At 46.5% G+C, this 25,686-nt stretch overlaps 2 protein-coding genes across 2 annotated transcripts; one reads left to right on the top strand and one right to left on the bottom strand.

The window, feature by feature from the left end:
- The first annotated feature begins 15,000 nt into the window (after positions 1–15,000).
- znf395b (zinc finger protein 395b) lies at positions 15,001–21,919 on the top strand. The gene is made up of 10 exons (XM_084439311.1): positions 15,001–15,106; positions 16,419–16,583; positions 16,970–17,169; positions 17,272–17,390; positions 17,613–17,806; positions 18,065–18,165; positions 18,439–18,736; positions 19,582–19,677; positions 20,119–20,237; positions 21,132–21,919. The coding sequence occupies exons 2-10, from the start codon at positions 16,479–16,481 to the stop codon at positions 21,241–21,243; spliced, it is 1,344 nt and encodes a 447-aa protein (XP_084295437.1). The 5' UTR covers positions 15,001–15,106; positions 16,419–16,478; the 3' UTR covers positions 21,244–21,919.
- Positions 21,920–23,087: 1,168 nt separating this feature from the next.
- On the bottom strand, positions 23,088–25,439 carry pnocb (prepronociceptin b; the record flags this gene model as incomplete). The annotated part of the gene is made up of 2 exons (XM_084440050.1): positions 23,088–23,657; positions 25,311–25,439. 2 exons carry the CDS (start codon positions 25,437–25,439, stop codon positions 23,088–23,090), a joined length of 699 nt encoding a protein of 232 aa, XP_084296176.1.
- Positions 25,440–25,686: the final 247 nt, after the last annotated feature.

Genomic DNA, 25,686 nt, shown 5'->3' with positions numbered 1-25,686 from the left:
TTCTTAGCCATTAGACAAATATATTCCAGGAGCTTGCCCCAGGTTGCCTGTTTCAATATCTGTGTGGTCTGTATGGCGCTATGTGCTACTAACCCTGTTCTGCCTTCCCTCTCCCTAGTACCTCTCTCTCTCTCCCTCCTATCTTCTAACCAGGTCCAGTGGATGCCCCACTGTCACCAGCAGACCTCCCGGAGTCCGATAGATACCCCCCGTGTCTGCTGTGGATGTCGTAGCATGTCCGTAGAATGTTCTCTCTCCTATGATGCTTTTTAGCCTCTCTTACTCTGAAATGTAATTTAATGTAATGTATTGCTTTATAAATGTTCTTAGCCGGTAGACAAACATACTCCTGGAGCCTCGATCGCCTTGTTGAGAGGGGTCAGGGAATAATTTTTACAGCTCACTTATCTGGCCCCCGGGTGATTACTGTTTTTTTGCTTCCCTCTGGAATATGTAGAGAGTGGGTCGTATGCCCACCTCCCTTGTTCTCTGTAAAGCGCATTGTGTTGCCTCTGGGTATGAAATGCGCTATACAAATAAAGCTTTGATTGATTGATTGATTGATATGTACAGTATGTGTATAATTGTGTATGTGGCAAATAAAATTTGAATTAGATTTCCTTACAGTATCAGTACTAATCAATTCCTCATTCCAGTCCTAGGTACGCAGCTAAATATTTAAAGGTTCCCAAACTGGCAATTTTCTGTCCGTAGTCTATCAGTCTATCAGTATCATCCTCATACTTATCCCATCTGATCATGGATGACTGTGACTGTGTCCATGATATAGGCAGTGCAATTAAATAACATTCAAGTATAGAGTTGTGCAGTCAGTTGTTGTCTATTGTATAGGCAAGAGTCAATTGTTATTGTTTAGACAAGGTGTTCAATTGTTCAAGTGTTGTCAGGTGTTGGTTCAAGTGATCAAGTGTACAGTAGTGCAGAGTCAGTTGTTGTCTATTGTATAGGCAAGGTGCTCAAAGTGTTAAGTGATCAGTTGTTGGTCAGGGGGGGTCAGTGATGGCAGGGGAGTGGGTTTGAGAGACTGGTCCAGCAGAACAGAACAGTCGCGGGTGGGGGGGGGGGTACTGTCCAGGCAGAGGTGGTGGTGGCGGGGAAGGAGGGCTGTTGAGCTTGTGGACTGCGTCAGGAAAAAAGCAGGTAAGAACCTCTCCTTCGCGGTCCTGATGCTCAGCCATCTTCCGTCTCCCCGGTGAGATGGTGCGAACAGGTGGTAGCTGGGGTGGCTGGTGTCTTTTGTGATGGAGGTGGCCTTCCTGCAGCAGCGTTGGTTGTAGAGATCCTCGATGGCTAGGAGCTCCACACCGATGATCCTCGGCACGGTCTTCGCCACCCTCTGGATGGCATTCCTGTCATGGGCGGTGGTGTTGCCATACCAGGCTGTGATGCCTCCAGAACACTTTTAATGATGCTGCGGTAGAAGCTCACAAGTGTTTGTGTGCTCATGCCCCATCTCCGCAGGCACCTCAGAAAGTAGAGGCGTTGTTGTGCCTTCTTCAGGACGGCCTCTGTGTTGTGTGTCCAGTTCAGGTCATCAGAGATCTGCATCCCTCTCCACTTCCTCCCTGTTGATGATGATGGGGGCCGGGGGGTGGATTGTTCCTCCTCTCCTGTCCAGGAGAGTCCATCCTGGACAACTTCCCACCCCCTCTATGACAAGCTGTGGCAGATGGATAGCATTGTGCCAGCAGCCATCAAATAGGCCATCTATAACAGTGCCTGAGTGTACCTGAGTGTTGTGTATGTGTGCATTTATGTATGTACTGTATATATGTATATTATTATACTTATTACACATATTTACAGATTGTATGTATGTACTGTATGTATTCTATATTTTATGCATTCTGTGTGTATATAGCTCCTGTACTCTTATTATGTATATTCTTTACTCTGTATAGTCTAATTCACTATTCCAACAGTATCTAGTGACTAATCGATGCACTAGCTAGGGGTTAATCAAGGACTTAGGGACTAGTGGACAGTCAACTAGTCATCTATGAACTAATGCCTAGTCCTCCATGCACTACTGGCTAGTGACCAGTCCATTACTAGTGAATGGTCTACCAGTGGTCTATGTACTGTATAGTGACTAGTCTATCGGTCCTCTATGTATAGTGACCAGTCTACCAGTCCTCTATGTACTAGTGACTAGTCTACCAGTCCTCTATGTACTAGTGACTAGTCTACCAGTACTCTATGTATAGTGACTAGTCTATCAGTCCTCTATGTACTAGTGACTAGTCTATCAGTCCTCTGTGTACTAGTGACTATTCTACCACCTTGGAGATTTATCGATATTTTATTTAAAATGTATGTTAAAATGTTTTTATTTAACCGATTATAGTATAGATTTTTGTGCATGGCTGTAAGACAGCACCTAGGATAGCGTTTGTCCGGTTGTCACTCCCTCCCTCCCTCCCTTACTCCGGTCAATGTTGACCTGCATTTCTCTGTTGGCACCACAAGAGGCAGTAGACCCAGCACACCAAAATAACGAAGGACACCAAAATCAACTTGTCTATCTCCACTGCACAAGTAGAGTAGCGGTGAAAGCATTGGACTCCCACCCAGGAGATCGGGGTTCAAGACCCGATGGGGATGATTTTATGGGACTATACCCCAAACCTCCACACGTTCATCCTTTCACTCCAACCTTTTCCCAGATACCGCACAGATATCGGTCCTCCTTCGGAATCAGAGCGACAATCCGCTGGAGTGTTTCTACTGGGGGGTGTAACAGCTGGAGAATTTGTGCTGGCGAGATGGTAGCGGTCTCCGAGCAGAATTCCACTCGCATTCGCACGCGCTGACGCTCTCCCCTGTCGCTTTTCTGATGGTTAAACTCATGTGGACCGGGATACCATCGGAATTACGCTTGCATAGCACGCCCTCCCCTGTCTCTTTTCCCATGGTGGAACTCGGTTGGGATACCGTCAAAAGTCCGTTTGCAACCGTCACTGGAGGGTATTCTTGAACAACCTAGTCACTGACAACTAGCTCAAAAAGACGCCTCAGGTCAGGTAAATTCTGGTTCAAAATGTAAAACTGTATACAAACATCACATAAAACATGTTTTTAAAAATGTGTATTGAGGGAACATTTGCTACTCAAATGCCACTTCACGTTACGGAAGCTATCTTAGCTAGCTGACACATTTAGGTTAGCTAACTAGCTAGCTAGCGTTAATGTTAGCTAGCTAACGTAACGTTAGCCTAGCCACCAGCTACTGTGTTATAACTCTTTAGTTGTAAGTATTTTATTAGTATAGAGATGGACAACAGTGTGAGGGATAATTATATTTGAACAAGGTGATGAAAGTGTACTAGTTCAATCCCTTAATGGTGAGATTCTACTACAATGTTTTATCATTGCTTAGAAATGTCCGGTAGATTAGGCTAGTGTTAGCCCTATGTTGTTAGCTATATTAGCGTTAGCCCTTTGTTGCTAGCTATGGCTTTGGTAGGGATTTTGATAGCTTCTTCATACTATTATCATGTATTTTCTGGTTATAGGCTATTGGTAGCTACTGTAAGAGTAACTGTTCTTTGTTAGATTTTTATGTTCATTACGTTCTGTTGTCCAAGTATGATTTAGTCCACGCTCTTATTAGTTGGCTACAAACGTGTATTACCGGTGATAGACTGCATTTACCGTTTTCGGCCACAGGAGGGCAGCAATTCAATGAGTATTTGAGTTAGGCTATTTAGTTATTTGTGTAAGTATGTCTGTTAGTTCTATATTATATTTCTTTATTATTTCAGAGACCACACACTCAGTGTCTATTTATGTAAGTGAAAGATAATAATAAGATAATGATAATATATATATATATATATATATATATGTATATATATATATATGTATATATATATATATATATAATGCTTATTAAGGGTTTAAAAAGTAGTAATATTGTCACAATACTGAGGAAAGCTTGCGTACAATGAGCGCAAGTATGCTCTCCTCTCACTTAAGAAACTTGGCTCAGCATCATGATCATGATCACAAGTTTATACACTTTACATATTTTTAAGCAATGGTAGTGTTTACTTTTCATGTCAGTGAGTCTAACAAAATTGATAATGCATGGGTTGTGTCTTTTGTCTTTTCCCACATTGTGATTTGTCATTTGTGTTTGTCACTGGATGTTATAGAAGTTCTGTAAAAAATATGGTTTCCTGGTGGTGCTATGTCAGTTATTGAATTAATGTGCAGTAATTGAACATTTGAAATTATACCTACAGTATAGGTGTCTCAGTAATTACCCATTATATATTAGGCTATACTTTGCATGTATTTACCAGGTAAATGTTTAGTAATTGGGGGACTATGAAAGGAAGGGTTACCAAAAAAAAAGTTAAGTGTAAGTTAATTTAGCAATAGAAGTCCATAAGCCTAGGGCCAATGGGCCTAGGATATAGACAATAAACTACTGGTGGAATGGTGGTGGAGCAATAGCGGGAGCCAAAGGTCCGCTTGCCATTTGATGCAAATGGCCAGGAACCCGCCAGCGGATTCGGCCAAAGGTCCGCCAGCGGATGCTGCCGGAGGTCCGCCAGCTCGTCCATCGGGGACCTGCTGTAGGTCCGCTAGCCTTGTGTTATCTGGGTTTATCCCTTACCTTTGTCCAGAAACAGAAGTTGAACGAATTGCAGCAAAATAGCCAAAGTTACAGGAATCATCAGTGTAACTGCTTTAGCCACTGACCACTACCATTAATGTTATGGAAGCTGCTGCTAGTTGTTGTGAGCTCATGAGCTAACTGGCTATCCCGCTCTTATTGTGCTGGATTAGCATTGGAAGAATTGGAACTGATGTGTCCAGATGACAAGACCTATCTTAATTTCAGACATTATTTAATGTCATTTCAATTCACAGCTATTTCAGTGGCATGACTAGTTTCCGTCCTACCAGTCCTGAACAGAAACAATAGTATAGTGACTAGTCTACCAGTCCACCATGTACAAGTGACTAGACTACCAGTCCTCTATGTATTAGTGGCTAGACCACCAGTCCTCTATGAACTACTGACTAGACTACCAGTCCACTATGTACTAGTGACTAATCTATCAGTCCTCATGTACTAGTGACTAGACTACCAGTCCTCTTATGTACTGAAGGAAAACCATTTTTCACACAATAATAATAATAATAATAATAATAATAATAATAAAGATAATAATAATAATAGTAATAATAGTTATTATTATTATAAAGTTTACTCTATTAATGGTTGGCTTCTATTAGAGTGTATCACTTTGGAATTTAAAAGCATTTGTTTTCCTACTTTAGTACTCACTTTCACTTCAGATAGCAGTAGTAGCAGTACATATGAAGCTATGTTAAATGGCAAAAATTACACTTAGAAGCTAGGAAGGCTAGTGACTAAAAATTCAATTTGAGGTATAGAGAAGACTTTCTGCCACAGTAAGCGCAATCTTTAAGATAGGGCTCAAATTGAAACTTATGAACTAGGGAAGCATCTTGGGCTCAAATTGAAGCTTATGAACTACAGTAGGAAAGCTTTCTATATACAAGCAAGGCATAGATATTCACCATAAAGTGCTGGAAAATAATCATTTTGATGAGACTTTGTCAGGTGGACAGTACTTTTTTGTCTTTTTAGGGATGTTGGAGGTGATATCTTAAAAGAAAGTTGTAGCAAGCCCCAGAATCTTATTATTATCTTAATATTTGCAGAATCTTATTATTATCTTAATATTTGCATTTTCATCATTTCGCCTGGAGCATGTCAAAAAAAGGGGATTTTTGACCCCTGAGACCAAACGGACGAGTTGGGGGCACTCGTTATCAATTGGTGATGGCCCAATATAGGCTAACAAGAAATTGTGAAAAAAAAGGTATAGCGGAAAACATCCTGGCTCTCGACCTATTTAGCATTTATCTCCTCCACTTCTCCCTCCTTCCTCTTCCTGGCCCTGACTCAGTGCTGCACAGCAGCTATTAAAAAATGTATTCACCCAACAACAAATTAAGGGTTTGAAATACAAATTATAAATCATCTTCATACCTTTCCCGGCCAATTAGACTGCAATTATCAAGGGAACCCAACATGTTTAGGGGTCCAATGTATCCACATATCCACAGTAGCCTACAATAGGCTGTGTTTTATTTGAACCCCATCATTCGTTGTTTTCACCTCATAAGTAGTACTACATTTAATAGGAATTTTGTTTGTTTGTTTTTTGGTGTTTTTTTTTTAACCACTGTCAGAAATGTGACTACACAAGTTGGCATGTCAGGTAGATACACATCTAGGACTTGAATCACCCGATGAAGACAGTGGATCTTGATGATCAGAGCATGTGAAAGAGGGCTCTTCCTGCTGTGGAGGAAGGACATCAGAGGCAGTCAGAGGAATGACACAGCACAGCGTAGAAGAGCTCACAGCCAAGAGGACAGGTGTGATCTGAGCTGTCAGCTGCCAACAAATGTAAGTATAACTGTGATTAAAGTTAATCTGAGCCAAGCATATACCATAAACATGTTTATATTCATGATGATCTCTCGCTGATGGTAATGTCTGATGGAATGTACTGAACACTATGTCAATACTGCTTATGCATACAGAACGCCAAAACTCACCTGACTGTATGTGTGCTAGATCATCTGACATCTGACTTTGTCACACTGTCAAAATGAGTGTTTAGCACACTTGAGAGAGAAGGCGAGAGAGGAGAGCGACAAGGATAGAGGTGAGAACAGAGGACGAGAGAAGACGGAGAGAGAGAGCTGAAGAGAGAGAGAGATTGGCTATGGCTCCTGTTGCGGTGGATGTGGCAGACTGGACCCTGCTCTTGTCCTCTTCATTTGAGGTCTGCTCCATCACCCTCCTCTTCCTCTCCATAATCATCACACTCCTCGCCGTGTGCGTCCACTGTCACAGGTGAGCGGCCTGCTCCAGGGCTGGAGAAGGAATGTAGAGTATAGATCTATCTTATTCAAATGCATTGAATTCCTTTTTAGTATTCTCTTCTATTTCATTCCATTGATAGAACAGATCTAGCCAAGCATATTGTTAAATGTTGGCTAAGATAAGATAAGAAACACTTTATTGTCCATTAAATGTAATTTATTTTATTTTATTAACTAATTAATTCATTTAATTTTTATAGAAATTTGTCTTTAGCATTCTGGCAACACATTATAAAAACAGACAATAAAAAACCAAAGTGCATAAAACATTGGCATAAAAAATACATTTATAACAGCAGTGGCTCTGTTTTGCTTTCTGACACCTGTACTCTAATGAATGTTGATGATGAGTTGATGAGTTAAACAGCGTAGATTTGATCTGTTATGTGTTTTTGTTTCATCTTTGGCTCTTGGCCAAATTGAGGGCTGGGTTGGGCTGGGCAAGATAAACACTTCAGTCTGGTAGTTCCAGATCTGCAAGACCATAAACATCAGGCTCTACCCCCAGGACCTGTCAGTCTTCTGCAGGAATGCCCCAGAGCTGTTGACATACATCTCATAGACCACACCTATACACTATTTCTCAAGTTATTGTCATTTCTACAAAGGCTGTCACAGTCTGGCATGTATGTTTAATAGAGCTATGTGCATTAATTTGACTCTACGAGATGAGTATAACAAAATGCCTAATTTCAACTATTCATATCTGTTCTGTTTGTGAACGTTAAGTTGTGAAAATGGTATTTATGTCTGATTGTCCCTATCCTCATCTCTAGACAAACCAATGCCCAGACGGATCCTGCATGGGGACAGGTAGCGATGGCCACATCTCTTTCTCTCTCTCTCTCTCTTTCTCTCTCTCTCTCTCTCACTCACTCTGTCTGTCTGTCCATCTGTCTGTCTGCCTGTCTCCATCTTTCCTAGCATGAAACTCGGATGCTTTATAGGTAGTTCTGTTCTTTTTACTCCAACTCATTGGTGGCCAATGAATAGCCCTTAATGGTGAATGACTGGTAACCAGCAGGAGGGCAGGAGTCATTCTGATAGCTATTATATACAGTTGGCTTGTTAGCAGAGAGCTAGGAGGACTGGGGAGGACCTCGGGGGGCCAGGGGGATCCCCAGTTGGAAGTAGATACTGTCTGCCTGAGGGAACCGGAGGCTGGAGAGGTCGACTTGATCAGCCATGCAATAGGACAGAGCGAACCGATCATAATAGGCCTATATAAGACCTCTAGAAGGTACAGAAAACCTGAGGCAGCACATTTACAGGCACACACACACAGTGTTTATCAGTGTCATTCTATCTTTCTGTTCTACAGACTGACGGACAGGACGCCCAGATGACCAGCAACGGAATTAAAGACTCAGGTGCTGTAACAGTGAGGATGTTACAGATACAAGCCTTTAGCTTGGTGAACAAGGCACATCAAGCACACTTTAGATTTCAACCAACTGTTCATTCCTGTTGCAGACCAAGGTGATGGATCCTTCACACTCTGGAGGGACCACAAGAGCATGCCTGGAATGCCTGCCCTCTGAAAACACTGATCCAACAACAGTGCTGGACAGTGTTGACTTTCGTTGTCTTTTATCTTTGTCATTACATTACATTACATTACAGTCATTTAGCAGACGCTTTTATCCAAAGCGACTAACAATAATTGCATTTAACGTAGGAAGAGCCAATGTACTACTACTTGCCAGAACTCACAAGTGCATCTTCTTTCTAAAACAAACAAGTGACTAAGAGCATAATCTAGTGCTGAAGGCAAAGTGCAAGAATCACAATCTAAAGTACAGTGCAATATAATATAATAAGTGCTTAGGTGGGAGGATTGTTGTAGTACTTCTTGAAGAGATGAGTTTTGAGCCTGCGACGAAAGATGGGCAGCGACTCTGCTGTCCTGACATCAGTGGGCAGCTCATTCCACCACTGTCCTTATTCAGCTCTGCATTGTGTTTTGATTTAAATAAAAGACGGCCCCCAATCTCACACAATACCACACAGTCCAGTGTCCCTTTTCCAGGTGTATTCCAAATGAATCTCTCCAACACGGGATTTGAGTGACAATCAAAAGCTGTTTATTACAGAAGGTTTTTAGCATACAAAAGACGTTGGCACCTAGTCTAATGTTCAGCTGACCTGTCTGTAATGGCTGTCTAACCCAAATCAAAGCATTGGTCTCGTTGCAACGCTCTTATGGTTTGAGTGTCCCCCCCCCCCCCCCCCTCTTCCCCAATCAGACTGGTCTGGACTGGTCTGGTCTCTTCTGTGGCTATGGCCTTGAATCAAGACAACCTACGCCGCCTCGGCAGCCTCTATCTCTAACCACAACAATTGCTGTTGTCCACAGAATGTACCAACCATGGAATGTCATCTTTATCTCATAAGTCTATGGAAGGGAGACACAGTTTCTTACAGAAACTCCGGTCGACAGCCACACTCAGGGGTCAATCATCATAATTAGAAACAGCTAACAGGATCAGATTAAACCAACATTTCTCTGAAAAACAGCCATATTCATCAATCCCCCCTAGATTATACGTGAACACGCAAAATCATAATGATCAAGAGAAATGTTGACTTCCAAAACCTAAACCTGAACAGCCATTATGCAGAAAGAAAAAGAAGCAAACATGGAAACATGTCTAAGATAAAAAAGGTTAATGTCTAAACCATAACATAATAATACCTTCCTCTAGCATGATTACAATTCTAAAGCAAAGCGAAAAATGTATCTATCAGATCACTTCATGTATTGCTGTGTGAATTTCTGCTGTGAAAGGAAAATTACTCCACATTCGAGGGTCCCTGAACCAGAGATAAAAAATAAAAAAAACGCTTTAACAAAATACACTTCACAATACCCCTGTCTCCGTTTTAATGAGTATATCTCAAGTGCAAACTGGAGTTTTATTCACAGTATGACAATGACCCACACCCTCCACAATCACTGGCATCAACGTCCTGTCCCTGACCAGCAAGCTGTGAATGGAGGATGAAAAGGTTATTGTGTGGTGTGAAAGTTCAAATGTCCCGTCTTGGTCGTCGACGTCTCCACCCAGAGTAATGTCTTTCCTGTTGAACTCCGGCACACGTGGCCACCGTGTCCCAAGTCAACCCGGAAGTCCTTCTCCCCAACTCCACCTGTTTGCACAGAAAAACACAAGAAAATTCTGACAGCATTATGCATTCCACTCTCTGATTGTGAGAGCATGTCTCCTCTCTCTCTCTCTCTCTCTCTCTCGGATCATATATAATGGTTATTATTATCTTTTTATAGAAGAGCCACTGTCAACTCCAGACTTGACCTTTTGGAAGGTTCGTTGTAAACTGTCTACGGTCCTAGCACCCACTTCTCTCTAGCCCTTTAGCAGCGCTACAGTCATCCGAACAGTGGGAGCAAATTGGAACATTACTGTGTAATTCCCCAATTTGCTGTCTTCACCCCGAGTGCGCCCCCATCGCTAGACGTATGGATCTTTAGCTTAAGGGCTCTGTTCGAACAACAGCTGCTACGGCTGTCCCTAGTTTTTGGGGTGCTGGACACTATTCTACCATGATGTTTTGAGTCTGGAATGTTTGGCTCTACAAGTTATCCAATTTTATTAAGGTGTGTTTACTTTGAGGCTTACTCAGCTTAATCTGTGTCAGGTGTCGCGACCACCTTACATTGACTAGCTTGGCTCCAATTGGGTTTCCCTACTACCTCAACTGCTGTGTGGGTGATGAACCAGATCTGATAAGGCTCCTCCCACTTCGCATCTAATGTCTCTTCTTTGAAACTTCTTTATCATCACGTACTGGCCTGGGATTAGAGCATGTCCCCCTTCTGGGATCTCGCTCCATGCTGCCAGCACCTGTTTGTGAGCCCTGGCCAGAGCTCAATGCTCATGCAAATGCTCAATTCCTCACAGTAACCACTCAACGCCTCACTAGCGAGATGAACATCTGCTTGCCACAGATGACCTCGAAAGGGCTAAGGCCCGTCTCCCAATTGTGTGTTGCTCGAATGGAGCAAAGCACGAGACTCAAAGCGTCGGGCCAAAGCACACCCTCCTGATGACTTTGTGAGTCTCTCCTTGATGACACGGTTCATTCTTTCAGTCTGAGTCCACTACTCTGAGGATGGTAAGAACAATGGAGTGAATCTGTGTTGCCAGGGAGCAACCGTTGTGGTGCAACCAATTTTTTACCTTGTTGCCACACTGTCTAAGTCCATTTTTGCCCCATTCTCCCTCCATGTCCACACCTCCCCCCCTCCCCTCCTCCCCTCACAGTGATACTATCAATCTGATACGGGGGAGCGGGTTGGACTGAGGACAAATGTGCTTGTATGGTCTCTCTCTGTCTCGAGCTGACTGTTTTGCTGCTTGGTCAGCCAGAATGTTACCTCGACTCTTAGGAGTGTCTCCACGAGTGTGTCTTTTGACATTAATCACATCAAGACCCAGTAGGGGTTATCCTACCTGTCCCACCCACACAGAGGTCGTGAGAGGCACAGATCCCAATTCCAGCAGGAATGGTCTGGTTTTTCTCACCCAAAATAGGCTCCCCCCCCCCTGCACCATGCATGCCTTGTATTTGCTCTCTCATTTGGTGTCGGTTCCCTCTAGACAGCGATGAGGTGTGACGGTAGCCAACCCCCCCTCGCATCAAGGAGGAACACTACATTGGCATCCGTTCAAGGTGGTTGTTACATACAGACCTTCTGGCTTTTGTAACAGGGCGGCCTAGGACGCGGAGCAGTGGCATCTACTAATAATGGGGGAGCCGTGTATGAAGTTGGGACAGCTGTTCTCTCCTCTGTTTACAGTTCTTTCTCCAATGGCCTCTGTGCCCACAAAAATGACGCTCTCGTTTGTTATCCCTAGCTCTGAATGGGATCTGTGGAGCTCTGGCTTTCTCCTCTACTCTCCTGACCTTGGTGGTGATTGCTTTAGTTAGTGTGTCAACGATCAACGGGTGACTGGCCTGAGCCATGTTCACATCACCTACATCGCGTGGATGTTTTACACTAGCCGACCAGCATTCAAGATTGCCCTCTGCACCAACAGTACCACCCCCTGATCGTAGGGGGAGCAAGTTCGAAGCAGCTGGTGGCAGTGCCTCACATTTACGATCCCCCCTCTCCCTCCTGAGCTTGTCAGGGTGCGGAGGGGGCAGAAACTCGGGCTCCACATTTAACCTCTCGTCATTTCAGCCCCGCCCCAGTCAGTGGGGCAGGCGCTCTTTGGTAAGATGAGACAGACCTCGGACCCATCATTGACGGTGTTCTATCTCCTCCTCCAACTCCCCTCCCTAAGCCTACTCTTTCTCTTGCTGATAGTCAAGCGACTGGTTTCCTGTAGTTTGGCTCTGGTGTGGTTGTAGGGGAGGGCCTGAGTCAGGAGCGAGAAGGAACGGTTCCAGCACTCTGCTGGAGCGGATAAGGTTTTGGGTCACACACGGTATGATTTTATCACAGTGACCTAACCAACAACGCTTCCCGAGAATGTATATAACTCTAGGCCCATGCATACATACATACACATCTAGCTTCCATGTGTAACAATAAACATAAATTCCAAAATCATCCCGATCCCACAGGTTTTCTCTCAAAGGCAATTCGGTCCTGTGGCCCGCACAGGTTTACCTTAAAACTAACACATCATCCACCCTATTTCATGTAGATGGAAACCCCAGGATGGAAACCCTGCAGGTCTTCTTTAAGGCATGTTAAAGGCTACATACATATAAAACCATCCCATGTCTTACGTGGATGATTATCTCCTGGTCTCTCACAGGCCCTCGGTTGGGGAATTCTTCTTGTCCCCAGAGGTAACAAATACAATATATAGAGAAGTGGAGCAGTGGCCTACTTCACCAGACAAAACAATGCGCGTACCTTGGCAGATACCTTGGCATTACAAACATAGGACATGTAGCTACATACATTCACCTCCAGCACTGGTTTTGTTGAGAGACTATGTGTGGTATAGTTGAGATTTACTGATTCAATTTTTAGGATCGGAATACCGAACCCACTCACTTAGTTGGGTCTGATTCTCTGTCCGGGGTCGTTCAGGTCACAGCTGCACTGCCAGGCGTCTCCCGTGGCTGTAGCCGTCTGCTTTGGCTGACGACCAGTCTTGGACTTTCTCAGGGTTCGATGTCACGGCACCAATTGTTGACAGCCATATTCATCAACAGGTAGGCCTACACCCAATAACCAATCAGTCTCCAGGCTGTCATCACACTAGAAATGTAATACTTAAAAACATTTAAACCTTTAAGTTGCTCAGGCTTAATCCTCCCTATGGAATGTTTGTTCCTACAGCTAGATGACCCCCTCACCCCTGACCTCAGTATCAGAGTGCCAAAGCCAGTTGTACAATCCCCACCTAAACCCCCACCTGACCCCAGCAACCTCAACAGGACTCATCCCAGACATGCAGTAACGTCAGAGCAGAGCTCATCCTGGTGACACTAATGGATTGCTGGACCACCTACTGTACATGTGTATGAGACAGGGCCTGTCAATCGGGAGAATCATCTTTCTAAGACTTTACATGTCATACAGGAGTTACACATATACAGTTACACACACATGCGCGAGCACACACACATACACAACACACACACGTGAACACAGAAGCAGAGAAACGATGATGAGGGAGCTTGGGTCTGCAGACTTCAAAGTCTTTATTTGTCACACAGCAGTACACACCGTCACACACGTGCAATGGGTGACACAAAGGACCACACACACATGCATCAGGGTCACTGATGAAATGTTCTCTGCTTGTCGTCCTTCCCCAAAGGGCAGAGAGTAGACAGCGTTCACGGGACGCGCCACAGGGACCAACCAAGTGCTCCTGTCCTGTCCGTCTTCGTCAGGGACGAACAGCGTTAGCTATCTGTTCTTCTGCATGCTTTTCATATGGGTTCTTTGGGAGGAAACCTTTGCAAACATGGAGAGAACATGCATACTCTGCACAGAAAGGCCCAGAGATCTTCTTGCTGTGAGGCGACAGTATTACGCCACCTTGCCGCATTCAGCTTCTCATATTTGGCTCGATTTTTACATTAGGCCTACTATCAGTAAAAATACTGCATTAGTGTTGTCTGTTTAGGTCAATGGCCCAAAAACATAGCAACACAATGTCTTAGCATCTCTTCTCAGCATCAGCCTTGTTGTATGAACACACTGCCATGTAAATCCACGTGTCATTCTGAAGACTAATGCTGCATATTATCATCTTGTTAAAATGAGCTTCCATGCACCTGGTTCGAAGCACAGGTTAGGCCAAAGTCATGTGACGTAACAGCATTCCGTCTGGGTCGGGACTGGGCAACCGCCTGTCTGTACGGAGGGGTGCTGAGATTAAAATCCCCCCTGTGTCTGGCAACACAGGACTAATCCAGCTACTCACACGCACTAATATGTCTGGTATACTCCCAAAACAGGTGCTTTCATATGTCTGTTGTTTGCTGTGTGGTATAGGCTACTTGGAATTCATGTCTCTGTTTAACTCCACGTTTTGTTGATTAAAATGCCTATGGTGCTATAGATAGGCCTAGTGGCCAGTGTTTACTGATAAAGCCTGTATCTCCCAAAAAGATGAATCTTAAACACTGATAAACCTATAGTCTATATGACGAGTGGCAATAAAATATATAGCCTATCCACTGTTAGGTTTATTCATGCTTTGTTTTTGTTTATTTTCGAAACCAAGATGGAGAAATTATGACGTTGCAAAGGGACCATTGGCATAATTGAAAACAAAATATCTGCACACATCCAATGGAAACAGAACGGTAGCAAAAATCATTTTTGTCTGCATGTTTCATATTTTTTCCACTGCACATTGTCTGTGCGCTGCGTAAGCACGATCCTGCTCTGGTAACCTCTCACCTAGAGATCATCCTTTGTGCGTCGCGACATTACTGCGCTTGCAGACCGATCTTGCGCTGCAGACTGATATCTTGCGCTGTGCCCAGCTGTCACAGTCGGCATAGCTCCACCACAAGATCTCACGTACACGCCTCTAGTCCATCCATCCCCCCTTTCACTGGAAGGCAGACCCGGCGAACGGTGGGACAGCAGTGGTTAGCGACGCTTCGCTCCTCAAACGGGACGCAAGTCTCCATCGGCCACACGGTAAATGTAGAAACAAGTCTACTCGTTATAATTACAGTAACTGAAAAGGTTTATGAAAACATCAAGTTATCGGAAACATTATTAGCCTGTTCCATCACAGTAGGGGGCATTTCCCTAATCTGGGTTGCCGGGTGGTTATTTCTGTCGCGTTTGACAATATTGTGTCTGCAAATGTCTGATTTCGGGGTTGACTTTGGTGCATTGTATATTTCTGGTATTCAAATTTAGGAATACCTTGGACCGAACTTCACTTTTTGTGTATAGAACTGAAGATAGCTTGTTTATTTCCCTCCCCTCTCGCTCGCTTCGCCGAGACCCGTGTCCTAACACGTTGTCAGAAAGGGGCGTGTTCCTTGACATCAGTTTTCAGCCAATGAGAGCTGCCGTGCCGCCCCCCTTTCTAAGTTGTTTACCAGTGGAAGAGACTCCTCTGCGCTTTGCAATATCGCTCCGTACTCAAATGGCCGCGTTTAAACATTGAAATATCAATACATTATTAAAACTAATAACAATATGTAGGCTATAGCATATTGATTCCATCTAATAGACGCGAAGCAACAATATGGTGCTGGGCATTGTAATTAATTTGACATTGCTGTGTTCACTTTTCTCTCCTGCCTCAACTCCATCCTCTTAGCATCCATCCGTGTCCATGGTGGAGAGAGAGAGCCTTATCCAAGCCGTCTGGGGCTATATGCCTACTACGGCATGTAGGCTAGCTACTGTATTGCAAGACTCAGTTATTAACAGGGATTATAGATAGGTATTCAATTTAATAATCCCTGTAGGAGGACATTTGGTGTTTCAGCAGTGGTAAATTACAGCAAAAGGTTGGAAATGCAGGTTTAGGGTTACATAATATACATAATAGCAACAAGCATAAAAATAACAAGGAATACATATATCCATACATACAGCATGTGTAATATATAGAATATCTATATACATCCAGACTGTATGTCTATTAATACTCATATATACATATATATATATATATATATATATATATATGCATGCATACAGTACATGCACACCTCTATGACACTTGGGAATGCTCAGGCACTGCTACAGAGTCTGATGGCCGGATAGTCTGACATCCTGGGTGGGATGAGTCTGTGGCTGAAGGTGCACCCCATCTGCTACAGCTCGTCATGGAGGGGTTGTCCAGAATAGACTTCAGTTTGTCCCTCCTCCTCCTCTCCACCACTGTCTCCAGGCTTTTTACACTGAGTGATGAAGCCATGCACTATGAAAAGTGCTATTTATAGATCATCTACTTAGAATTAACGAGTGACGTTGTTGTCTCTCGCAGGCTCTCCTATAGGGGGCGCAGGTCTGTGACCTGGATTGGTGAGGTAAGGTGAGGACCACCATGGCAGCTATGGAACACGGGGCGAGGGAGGAGGACGAGGCCTGTCCCTCCCCAGCAGGACCAGCGGGCAGCAGGCAGCCCAGGGACCAGCTACAGGAGAGCCTGGTAGGTTGACGGTAGATTGGACTGTGGCTATGACCAGTCAGACTCACTTGTTGTCTTGGCTGTTCATGAAACCTTCATATGTCGGTATGGTCCCTATGGCCATGTAACCCTGGTATTGGAGCCCTTATAAATTACTTAAACAGTTCTAATCATATAGAACCATTTGTAATAATCGAAGACCTGAGAAAAGGTTCCACCTAGAACCAGAAGATTCTAGATAGAACCCTTTTCAGCTCTGCTGCTAGGAACCCAAAATGTCTGTTTCTGAGCAGAAGAAATGGCTCTGTATGAGTGGACAGATTGAAAAGGAGTGAGTTGAAAAGGAGTGTATCTCACGCTAATATCAGCAAGAAATCACCCTGGTCCTCCCGGTCTCCTCTCCCCAGGTGTATATGCAGTGCTGTGGGCAGGAGGGGGCCCACGGCAAGGTGGACAGCACTGAGTCTCTGGACCACCATCAGGGACCTGTCTTCCTGCCCCAGAGGAGAACAGAGGGGGGCTGGACCAACCCTTCTGCTCGCATGCAGACTACAAATCCCACAATGCCATCATGTCCGGTGCCAGTCAGTGTGAATGCTCCATACAGGTGAGTGTGGACAGGGGAAGACCGCAGGGTGGCGCTTCTATGCATGATGTCCCTCAGATCCTAAATCATGTTGTTGTTGTTGTTGTTGTTGTTGTTCCCCAGTTTCCGGAGCCCAGAGTCAGTGGAGATGGATGAGATCATGGCCGCCATGGTTCTGACCAGCCTGTCCTGCAGTCCTGTGGTCCAGAACACATCCCAGACGGACCCAACCCCTGGGCCAGGTCAGTACCACACACACACACACACACACACACAGATGGTTGGCCCCTGTGGTGGTTGGACAGTGTCTTGATAGTGCCGTCAGAGATGGCTCAGAGACAGCCAGATGGAGCCGGATACTGACCACTCTGTGTGTATGTGTGCGTGTCTGTGTGTGTGTGGTTATGTGTGTGACCTCTCTGTGTGTGTGACCTCAATGTGTCTGTGTCTGTGTGTGTTTTTAGCAGGCTCCTCAGGGGACATGGAGTGTACGGGCGGGGAGCTTTCAGATAGCGGAAGCAGCGGCTACTGGAGCTGGGATCACGGCAGCGTTAGCCCCGCCCCCTCGCCATCCGTCACCGAGATGGACAGCAGCCCCGACGAAGGCCTGCACATGGAACTGGAGCAGTGGGAGGAGCTCAACGACAAGAAGTCGAAGGTGAGAGGTTGTGTGTGTGTGTGTGTGCGTGTGTGTGTGTGAGATGAAGAGAGTTACAGCTGATATTTGTTTCAAGACTTACTAAGCACCCTTCTCTGTCTCTCATCGTCATTCCCTCCATCTTCCCTCGTTCACCCTCTCCTTCTGTCTGTCCTTGCCACGCCTCTGTTTGTCCTCATCACGCCTCTGTCTGTCCTCGCCATGTCTCTGCTCCCTGTGTGTGTGCGTGTGTGTGTGTGTGTGTGTGTGTAAACCCAGAGGTCCTTCAAGGGAGCCTACAGGTGTCTGTGGCCTGGCTGTGGCACGGTGCTCACCTCTTCAGTTGGGATGAAGAGACACGTCCGCGTGCTGCACCTGGGGTGAGTCAGCTGATCAAATCAAATCAAACTTTATTGATATAGCACATCTCATACACAGAGGCAGCACAACTATCATTGGAGGACCCGCTCTACCTCCTGAGCTACAGCCGCCAGTATTGCATTGTGATCTATAGCTGCTGTCTGCTCAGTACTCAATAATAATTAGAGTAAAATACTGAAGTTAATGTCTCTCAAGTTAATGTCTCTCTTCTCTCTCTCTCTCTCTCTCTCTCTCTCTCTCTCTCTCTCTCTCTCTCTCACACACACATTTAGGTGTGGCTCAGAGCACTCTCAGAGGGAGGAGGACTTCTACTATACTAAGATCTCTGGGGAGGTGGCAGTGGACCCCAGCCTCTTGTCCCCAGCCTCAGCACAGATCCAGACCCAGAACCAGGCCCAGACCCCGGCCCCCCATGCCCCTTGGCCTCCCTGTGGCTCCCCTCCTTCCTCCGGTCTGCAGATCCCCCAGGGCCCAAGGCCCAGGTCCAACTCCGGGCCGGTGCAGCCCAGTCCGCTCAGCCAGTCAGCCCCCAGCAGCTTCTGGCAGATCCACACGGAGCACCTCTACCAGGTGGGCGGGGCTACCTTCGTTGGGTTGGGTTACCAGGGGCTTGTGCAGCGGGCTACCCGGGGCTTTAGTGTCAACCATCAGCCAACAACCTTGGAGCTGTGGGTCTCTAGCGCACAGACATGTAGCAGTCTGGGAGCCAGGCCAGTGCGTGTCTGTGTCAGGCCATTTTGTTGCCATTTTGTTGTCTCCTAGCTACCAGGGAGGGTTTACGTGACCTTCACAGCGACTCAGAGTTTACCTCAGAGTAGCCTCAATGCCAGACCCCTGAGAGCTCTTTCGCTGATACACTACGTAAGCTACGCTAACGACGTTACTGCATGCTGCAGGTCTCTCTATGGGTCTGGGGCACTTCATGCAAAAATCTGGTGCTCAAATCCTGTCAATTCATTGCTTTCGCAGGAATCCCTGCATCACCAATCAATAACGACTTCCGCGATCAGGCCTTCCCACCCATAGATATGCCCCGCCCATCTAACCTGGGCTAGCGTCTCCCATTTGCTGCTACGACCTGTCACTCTTTCAATTTTGACCCGTCGATACGCCCTCAGAATACCAACTTGAGCGGCGAAGTGGCACAGACTCTATTATGTAGTATGTGGAGCGCAGCGATTCCACATAATATCTGAGCCTGGAGAGAGACTAACCTCAGAGTTGAAACTAGAAGCGGATGCTCGGTGACAGACTGCCCCCCCGAGGGCCGCTGGACACCCTACTCTCTGCGGCTGGGTTCACCCAGATTAGAGGGTCGGGTGGCGCTCGACTGCTGGGGGAGCAGTACAGCGCTATGAATGGAGGCTCCCGGGGTCCGGATCTGAAAGGGGTGTGCTTTGTGTCCTTTCCTCCAGGCGTGCGCTCCTGTCCAGGTGACCGCGGCCTCACGGAGCCCCGCCTCCCAGTGCTGGACGCCCCCACTCTCTGTATCCAGCCATCAGAACACACAGGTGGGTCGTCCGTCTGACTGCCTGCCTGTCTGCTTGCCTGTCTGCCTGTCTGTCTACCTTGCTGTCTGTTTGTTTGTCTGTCTGGCTGACTGTCTACCTCTCTCTCTGCCTGGCTGCCTGTCTGTCTACCTCTCTGTCTGCCTGTCTGTCTGCCTCTCTGTCTGCCTGGCTGCCTGTCTGTCTACTTCTCTGTCTGCTTGGCTGCCTGTCTGTCTGCCTCTCTGTCTGCCTGGCTGCCTGTCTGTCTACCTCTCTGTCTACCTCTCTCTCTGCCTGGCTGCCTGTCTGTCTGCCTCTCTGTCTGCCTGGCTGCCTGTCTGTCTACCTCTCTGTCTGCCTGTCTGTCTGCCTCTCTGTCTGCCTGGCTGCCTGTCTGTCTACCGCTCTGTCATTTAGCCCTCTGCTAACATGTCTGGCATCCTCTTTCCCGCCTCCCTCCAGATGGTGAGACCTCGCTGCAGGTCCGTCAGCGCGGGGGAACAGTGGCTCCAGCAGAACAGCGCCGCCAACAGGCTCCAGACTGTGACTGCGTCCCCCTCCCGCGGTCACTGCTCCTTCAGGTGCGGTCCAACTCGCCCCTCATCTAACCTTCCCGCTCTCTGTGTCCCCAGCGCCTTATCTCATCACAACCCTCTCTCTTCCTTGTACTTTTTACTAGGGCTGCACGATTATGACAAAAGATAATAATTGCGATTATTTGCTTCAAAATGGTAATTGAGATTAATAATTGTGATTCATATTTAATATATAATATTAATATATAATAACCAAAATGCTCTCGAATCACGGACGTTGATCCCTTTCTTGCTACTAACTCACTGACCCCGTTTTCGCTAATTTTTTCACTACTCAAGGCTGCAGGTACTCTTGTGACACTTGTCTTGCCCTACTGTTATCTGTCTTCTCAGTGAAATTGCTACGCACAGCGCACTCAGCGGGAACGCATGTGATTGGTCAGACAGCAAAAGCACCTGTGATTCATCCGTGTAGTCCTAGCACACTCAATTCAAAGCAAAATTACATCACATTAATTGCGGCCTTTTGCGATTAGTTAATTGCGGAGGTCATAATCGCGATTTCGATTAATTCACGATTAATTGTGCAGCCTACTTTTTACAGCTCACTTTTCTGGCCCCCGGGTGAAACTGCTTTTCTTCTTCCCTCTGGATTATGTAGGGATGGGACCTATGCCCACCCCACCCCCCCATTGCTCTCTGTTAAGCGCATTGTGTTGCCTCTGTGTATGAAATGCACTATACAAATAAAGTTTGATTTGATTTGATCTTCCCCCCTGTCCTTTCTATCAACGCAACATGACGCGTTTGGCGCCATGGCGGTTTTGCTGGACGTTTCTTGATTTATTTCATTTCTCTGATCTGATTTATCTTTCCTCTCTTGTTGCCTGTTTGGAACGGTGACTGACTTCCTCTCGTACTCGTCTTGTCTTGCTGCAGGAAGGGGCGCGGTGAGGCTAAGAAGTGCCGGAAGGTTTACGGAGTGGAGCGCAAGGACCAGTGGTGCACGGCCTGCCGTTGGAAGAAAGCATGCCAGCGCTTCCCTGACTAAACGAATGTGTGTGCGTGTGTGTGTGTCAGAGAGAGAAAGAGGGGGGTGATTGAAAAAGAGAGACTTTATCAAAAAAGAGGATTTACCAGGGCCTGCAAGCCATCAAGACAAAACTATTCTGTTCTGTTCTTTATTTTATACCTCTTTTCTTGATTTTTCTGTCCTTCCCAGGGAATAGATCACATGGTTTCTGTCTGTACCCCGACCTACACACCTGAGATGGTGATAGTTGTTGAGACTGTGATATGGTAGGCCTACAATACTCTTCCCCTTCAAAAGGATCCTTACCTCCTATCATCCACAGTGCAGTAGATCAATCAATCTTCTTCCAAACTCTTCCCTGTGCTCACTACAACAGTTAAGGAGTACTTCTATATTGTTGTGTACTATGGAATACCGTATTTTGTATCTTTTTAGTTTTTTTTATCGTCTTTATCTGTCTATCTGAGGTGGACAGACTATATCAATGTTTGTAATTCACAAGAATAAGCTACATTTAGTCTGACTCAAGTCGACTTTGAGTGAAGTTCCTTTTGTACAGTACTTCCTTCCATCCCCTTGTTTAGAAACAGTGTTCCTCTTGTGTCTGAAAGCTATTTGTCCACCCGATGGGAATACGCCATGTTAGAAGACTGAATTTGTAAAAGCATTGTAATAAAACAAGATAAAAGCAACATTATCTAACAAAAAAAGAACTGAGAATGTTGGACTGAAGAGAGTTTTTTGACATGACACAAGAGAGATAGCAAACTAATTTATTGTACTTTTCTCTATACAGGTTTCACAAAGATTCAATGATAATAGAAATATGATAAGAAATGTACACTATATATTCACAAATTGTTTGTGTACTGATGAGGAACAAACTCAGAAACACCCACACCCACATGCACACATGCACAGACACAAACCACATGACAAGATCACCGCCCACACCTACCTCAGATCACATGAAACATACTGGCAAAAGAATGGTAAAGAAAAAAAAAAAATCTCTTTACTATCAATTACAGTATCTTTACTATTTAGACCATAAGCCTACAACTGCTCCACTTTAATTGGTAAAATTACTTAAAGTAGTAAGTATTAACAAAGCAAGCAAATCATAGTCCATACATTAACTAAAATATATCTATATTGTTTGTAGACAACATGTACCTGGCCTCCCCAATGTCAGGTTCAGACTGAATTTAACCAAACTAAATTGTGACCACTAGAGGGCAGTGTGGTACTGATGCTGCGCTGCAGTAGTAGCCTACCTATCTGTGGGGCAGTCTAGTCTTTCACCTCTGCACTGTGGAAAGAGGCGGGTATAGTGTAGCCTACTATAGATAGATAATCTTAGACTGAAACATGATGTCAAAAACGGTTTTCATCTCCCATTAAACCACTGAGCAATGGTCTCGTGCTTGAAATTTTAACTATAAGTAGCTAAGTGCGTCCATCCTAGCGTAACTGGCTGGCAGTCACTCATTCATTCCAGAGCAGGGGGAAGTGGAATGACATTTGACCTTTTTTTCATCCAAATTGGGCTCACGTGATATTGACACACTTTCAGTCTTCAAAATTACACTTTGATATATGTGGAGCCTACTTGGAGGTGGGGGGGGGGGGGTCAGGGTCATGTGGACGGTCTTGACTCGAGTAAACATTCGTTGTCATTAGTTACTGCTTAAATACAACACTAGAGAGTGCATAAATGGTGTTATTCTTCTGACAGGACTGGCGCTTATGAGGTCACAGTTCAGGCAGCCTTGTCGGTTGCCGTGGCTGCGATCGTGGAGGTTGTGGTCACTGGATGGACGAGGACGAGGTGCGGCAGTAAGACGGGGGGGGCGGGGGGGCTACAGCTGGCTCTGTCTCCTGCTGCCGAGCCTCCCGGACCGGCTGCTCATCTCCAGGTACTGCCTCAGCAGCTGGCCCATCCGTTTCTGGCTGCTCCATTTGCGGGCTGACTTGCGGATGCCGAGGAAGCCGCCGTAGCGCTTCTGCAGGGGCCGCCCCGCGGGGCCGACCAGCTTCCTGTAGCCGTGGTGACCTTTGAGGAAGCCCCCGAAGCGTTTGGTCAGGTCCAGAGGGGTCGCGTCGCCCCCTCCCTGGCTGTCTGCGGTGTCGTCCCTCTTCTCCAGACCCGGGCCCAGGCCCTCTCCGTCCTCGCTCGAGCCCAGCTGGGAAGAGTCATACTGGGGGCTGGGGCGCTCCGGGTCCCCCGCCTGTTGGAAGTGCTCCATGGCGGCTGAGTAGAGCAGATCGGACTCCAGGTCCACGGGGGCCATCATCAGCTCTTCCCCTGTTCTCTTAGCCACAGCGCCCCACTTCGAAGGCAATGAGTACTGCGGCAGCTCTAGAGCGCGCTGACACAGCTCCCAGGTGAGGGAGGGAGACACCTGACCCTCACACTCCAACAGACACACCTGGGGAGGAGCAAGGAGAGACAGGGAGGAGCAGGGAGACATGGAGGAGAGAGAGAGACATGGAGGAGAGAGAGACATGGAGGAGAGAGAGAGACATGGAGGAGAGAGAGACAGGGAGGAGCAGGGAGAGGCAAGGAGGAGGAGGAGAGAGAGACAGGGAGGAGAGAGAGACAGGGAGGAGCAGGAAGAGACAGGGAGGAGAGAGAGAGACAGGGAGGAGAGAGAGAGACAGGGAGGAGCAGGGAGACAGGGAGGAGAGAGAGAGACAGGGAGGAGAGGGACAGACAGGGAGGAGCAGGGAGAGGCAAGGAGGAGGATAGAGAGACAGGGAGGAGCAGGGAGACAGGGAGGAGAGGGAGAGACAGGGAGGAACAGGGAGAGGCAAGGAGGAGGAGAGAGAGACAGGGAGGAGCAGGGAGAGACAGGGAGGAGCAGAGAGAGACAGGGAGGAGCAGGGAGAGACAGGGAGGAGCAGGGAGGTAGGGGTTTAGTTAGTAAGGAGGCTCCATTCATAGATAAACACAGAAACCAGGTAAATACTCAGGTAAAACGGTATTCTGACTGTAACATCGCTATTCCACAATGTCCTTTCTACTGTATTGAGCTGTGTGGCTCTACCAGGGTAACCTGGACACTTGAAAGTCTCTGGCACCAAATGTTCTCCTTTAGATCACTGTCGCCTTGTAGTCTGGAGTTGTGTTTTACATTAAAGAACATCTGCATCAACCCTCAGTCCGTGCCAGTGAAGCCTTGAAGGAGCGCTTATCTGAGTAAAACTGGGTAATTTGTTGGCTTGTGGGCAATCAAGCACATGAACGATAAGATCGCTGTAAGACGTCGGTTTTGATGAGGTAAGAAGCAAATCCCATTTTCCTAGCAGATCCCAGAGAAATTAGATAAATGAAAGATCAACTGAAATTAATTATGTGGAGTAAATGAAGGGCCCTCCAGGGTATTGTCCTCTTCAGATCACTGCAGCTATCTGAAAGAGCTCATGTGCGTGGGTGGAGGGGTGTGCGTGCGTGCGTGTGCGCGTGTGGGAGCGTGCATGCGTGGGGTGTGCGCGGGCGTGAGCGTGGGTGTGTGTGCACGCCTCAAACAAAAGCTGTATTTGAGTGTGTGCCAGCGTGTGGGCGCAACTGAGTTATAAAGGGAACCGTCTGAAGCGAGAGACTGTTTCTCAGCGGACTCCGTCTGGTGTCTGTGGAAAGCTGGGTAATACAATGGGATGCTAATACAATGTGTCAATCACTGTAGCCAGCGCAGGCAGCTGATCTGAGTAGCAGTCAGTTACATTGGTACATTACTATTCTGCACTGGGCCCAGGTGGCTCTGCCCACATCCTCGTTAGCCAAATTAGCGTCATGATTGCTACGCGAACTGAACGTTCCCACTACCTATTTTTACACAATGGGGGAGCGGGGTGACTCAGCCCATTCAAATTTTTCAATCACAACCTCAACGTGTTTCTGGAGTTTTATGCTTAAAGTTGGCAGGGATTCAATGACTTTCAGGTCTGCGTGATCAGCATGGGTCAGGGTTCTTTAGAGTCCAAATAGTATGAATAAGTTATATACACACACACACACACACACACAGACACACACACACACAGACACACACACACACAGACACACACACTCACACACCTACCAGGGTGTTGAAGGCCTGCTGCTGAGGCGGAAAGATGCCGCAGGACAGACATTCCCCCTGACAGTCACTCCTTCCAGGGGGGCACAGAAAGACCAGCAGCAGCAGCAGGCTGCACAGGGGGGTCTTCATAGCTCACTGCACACACACACACACACACCGGCCCTGGGAGAGACTCGCGGGACAGAGGTAGGACAGGGGGTAGACTATCGGAGGTAGGCTGTAGGACGTAGGAGGCAGGACGTAGGAGTTAGGGTGTAGGACGCAGGACAGTCTGCAGGATCCGGGGAGGGGGTGGCAGGAGAGGGAGAGGAGCGGAAAAAAGGTTACATTGGCTGTTGTCAAGGTTGAGAACGGACAGACATGTTGTGGATGTAGT

This window comes from Borostomias antarcticus (genome assembly GCF_949987555.1).
Source record: "Borostomias antarcticus genome assembly, chromosome: 6".
NCBI classification, from domain to species: Eukaryota; Metazoa; Chordata; class Actinopteri; order Stomiiformes; family Stomiidae; genus Borostomias; species Borostomias antarcticus.
This window is presented reverse-complemented; position numbering and strand designations above follow the sequence as displayed.

Bases quoted from the DNA above. Each gene is read 5' to 3' on its own strand.
- znf395b (XM_084439311.1), top strand. From the start codon at position 16,479: ATGGCAGCTATGGAACACGGGGCGAGGGAGGAGGACGAGGCCTGTCCC. The intron at 18,166-18,438 runs GTGAGTCAGCTG...ACACACATTTAG, and splicing joins GTCCGCGTGCTGCACCTGGG to GTGTGGCTCAGAGCACTCTC. The intron at 18,737-19,581 runs GTGGGCGGGGCT...CCTTTCCTCCAG, and splicing joins ACACGGAGCACCTCTACCAG to GCGTGCGCTCCTGTCCAGGT.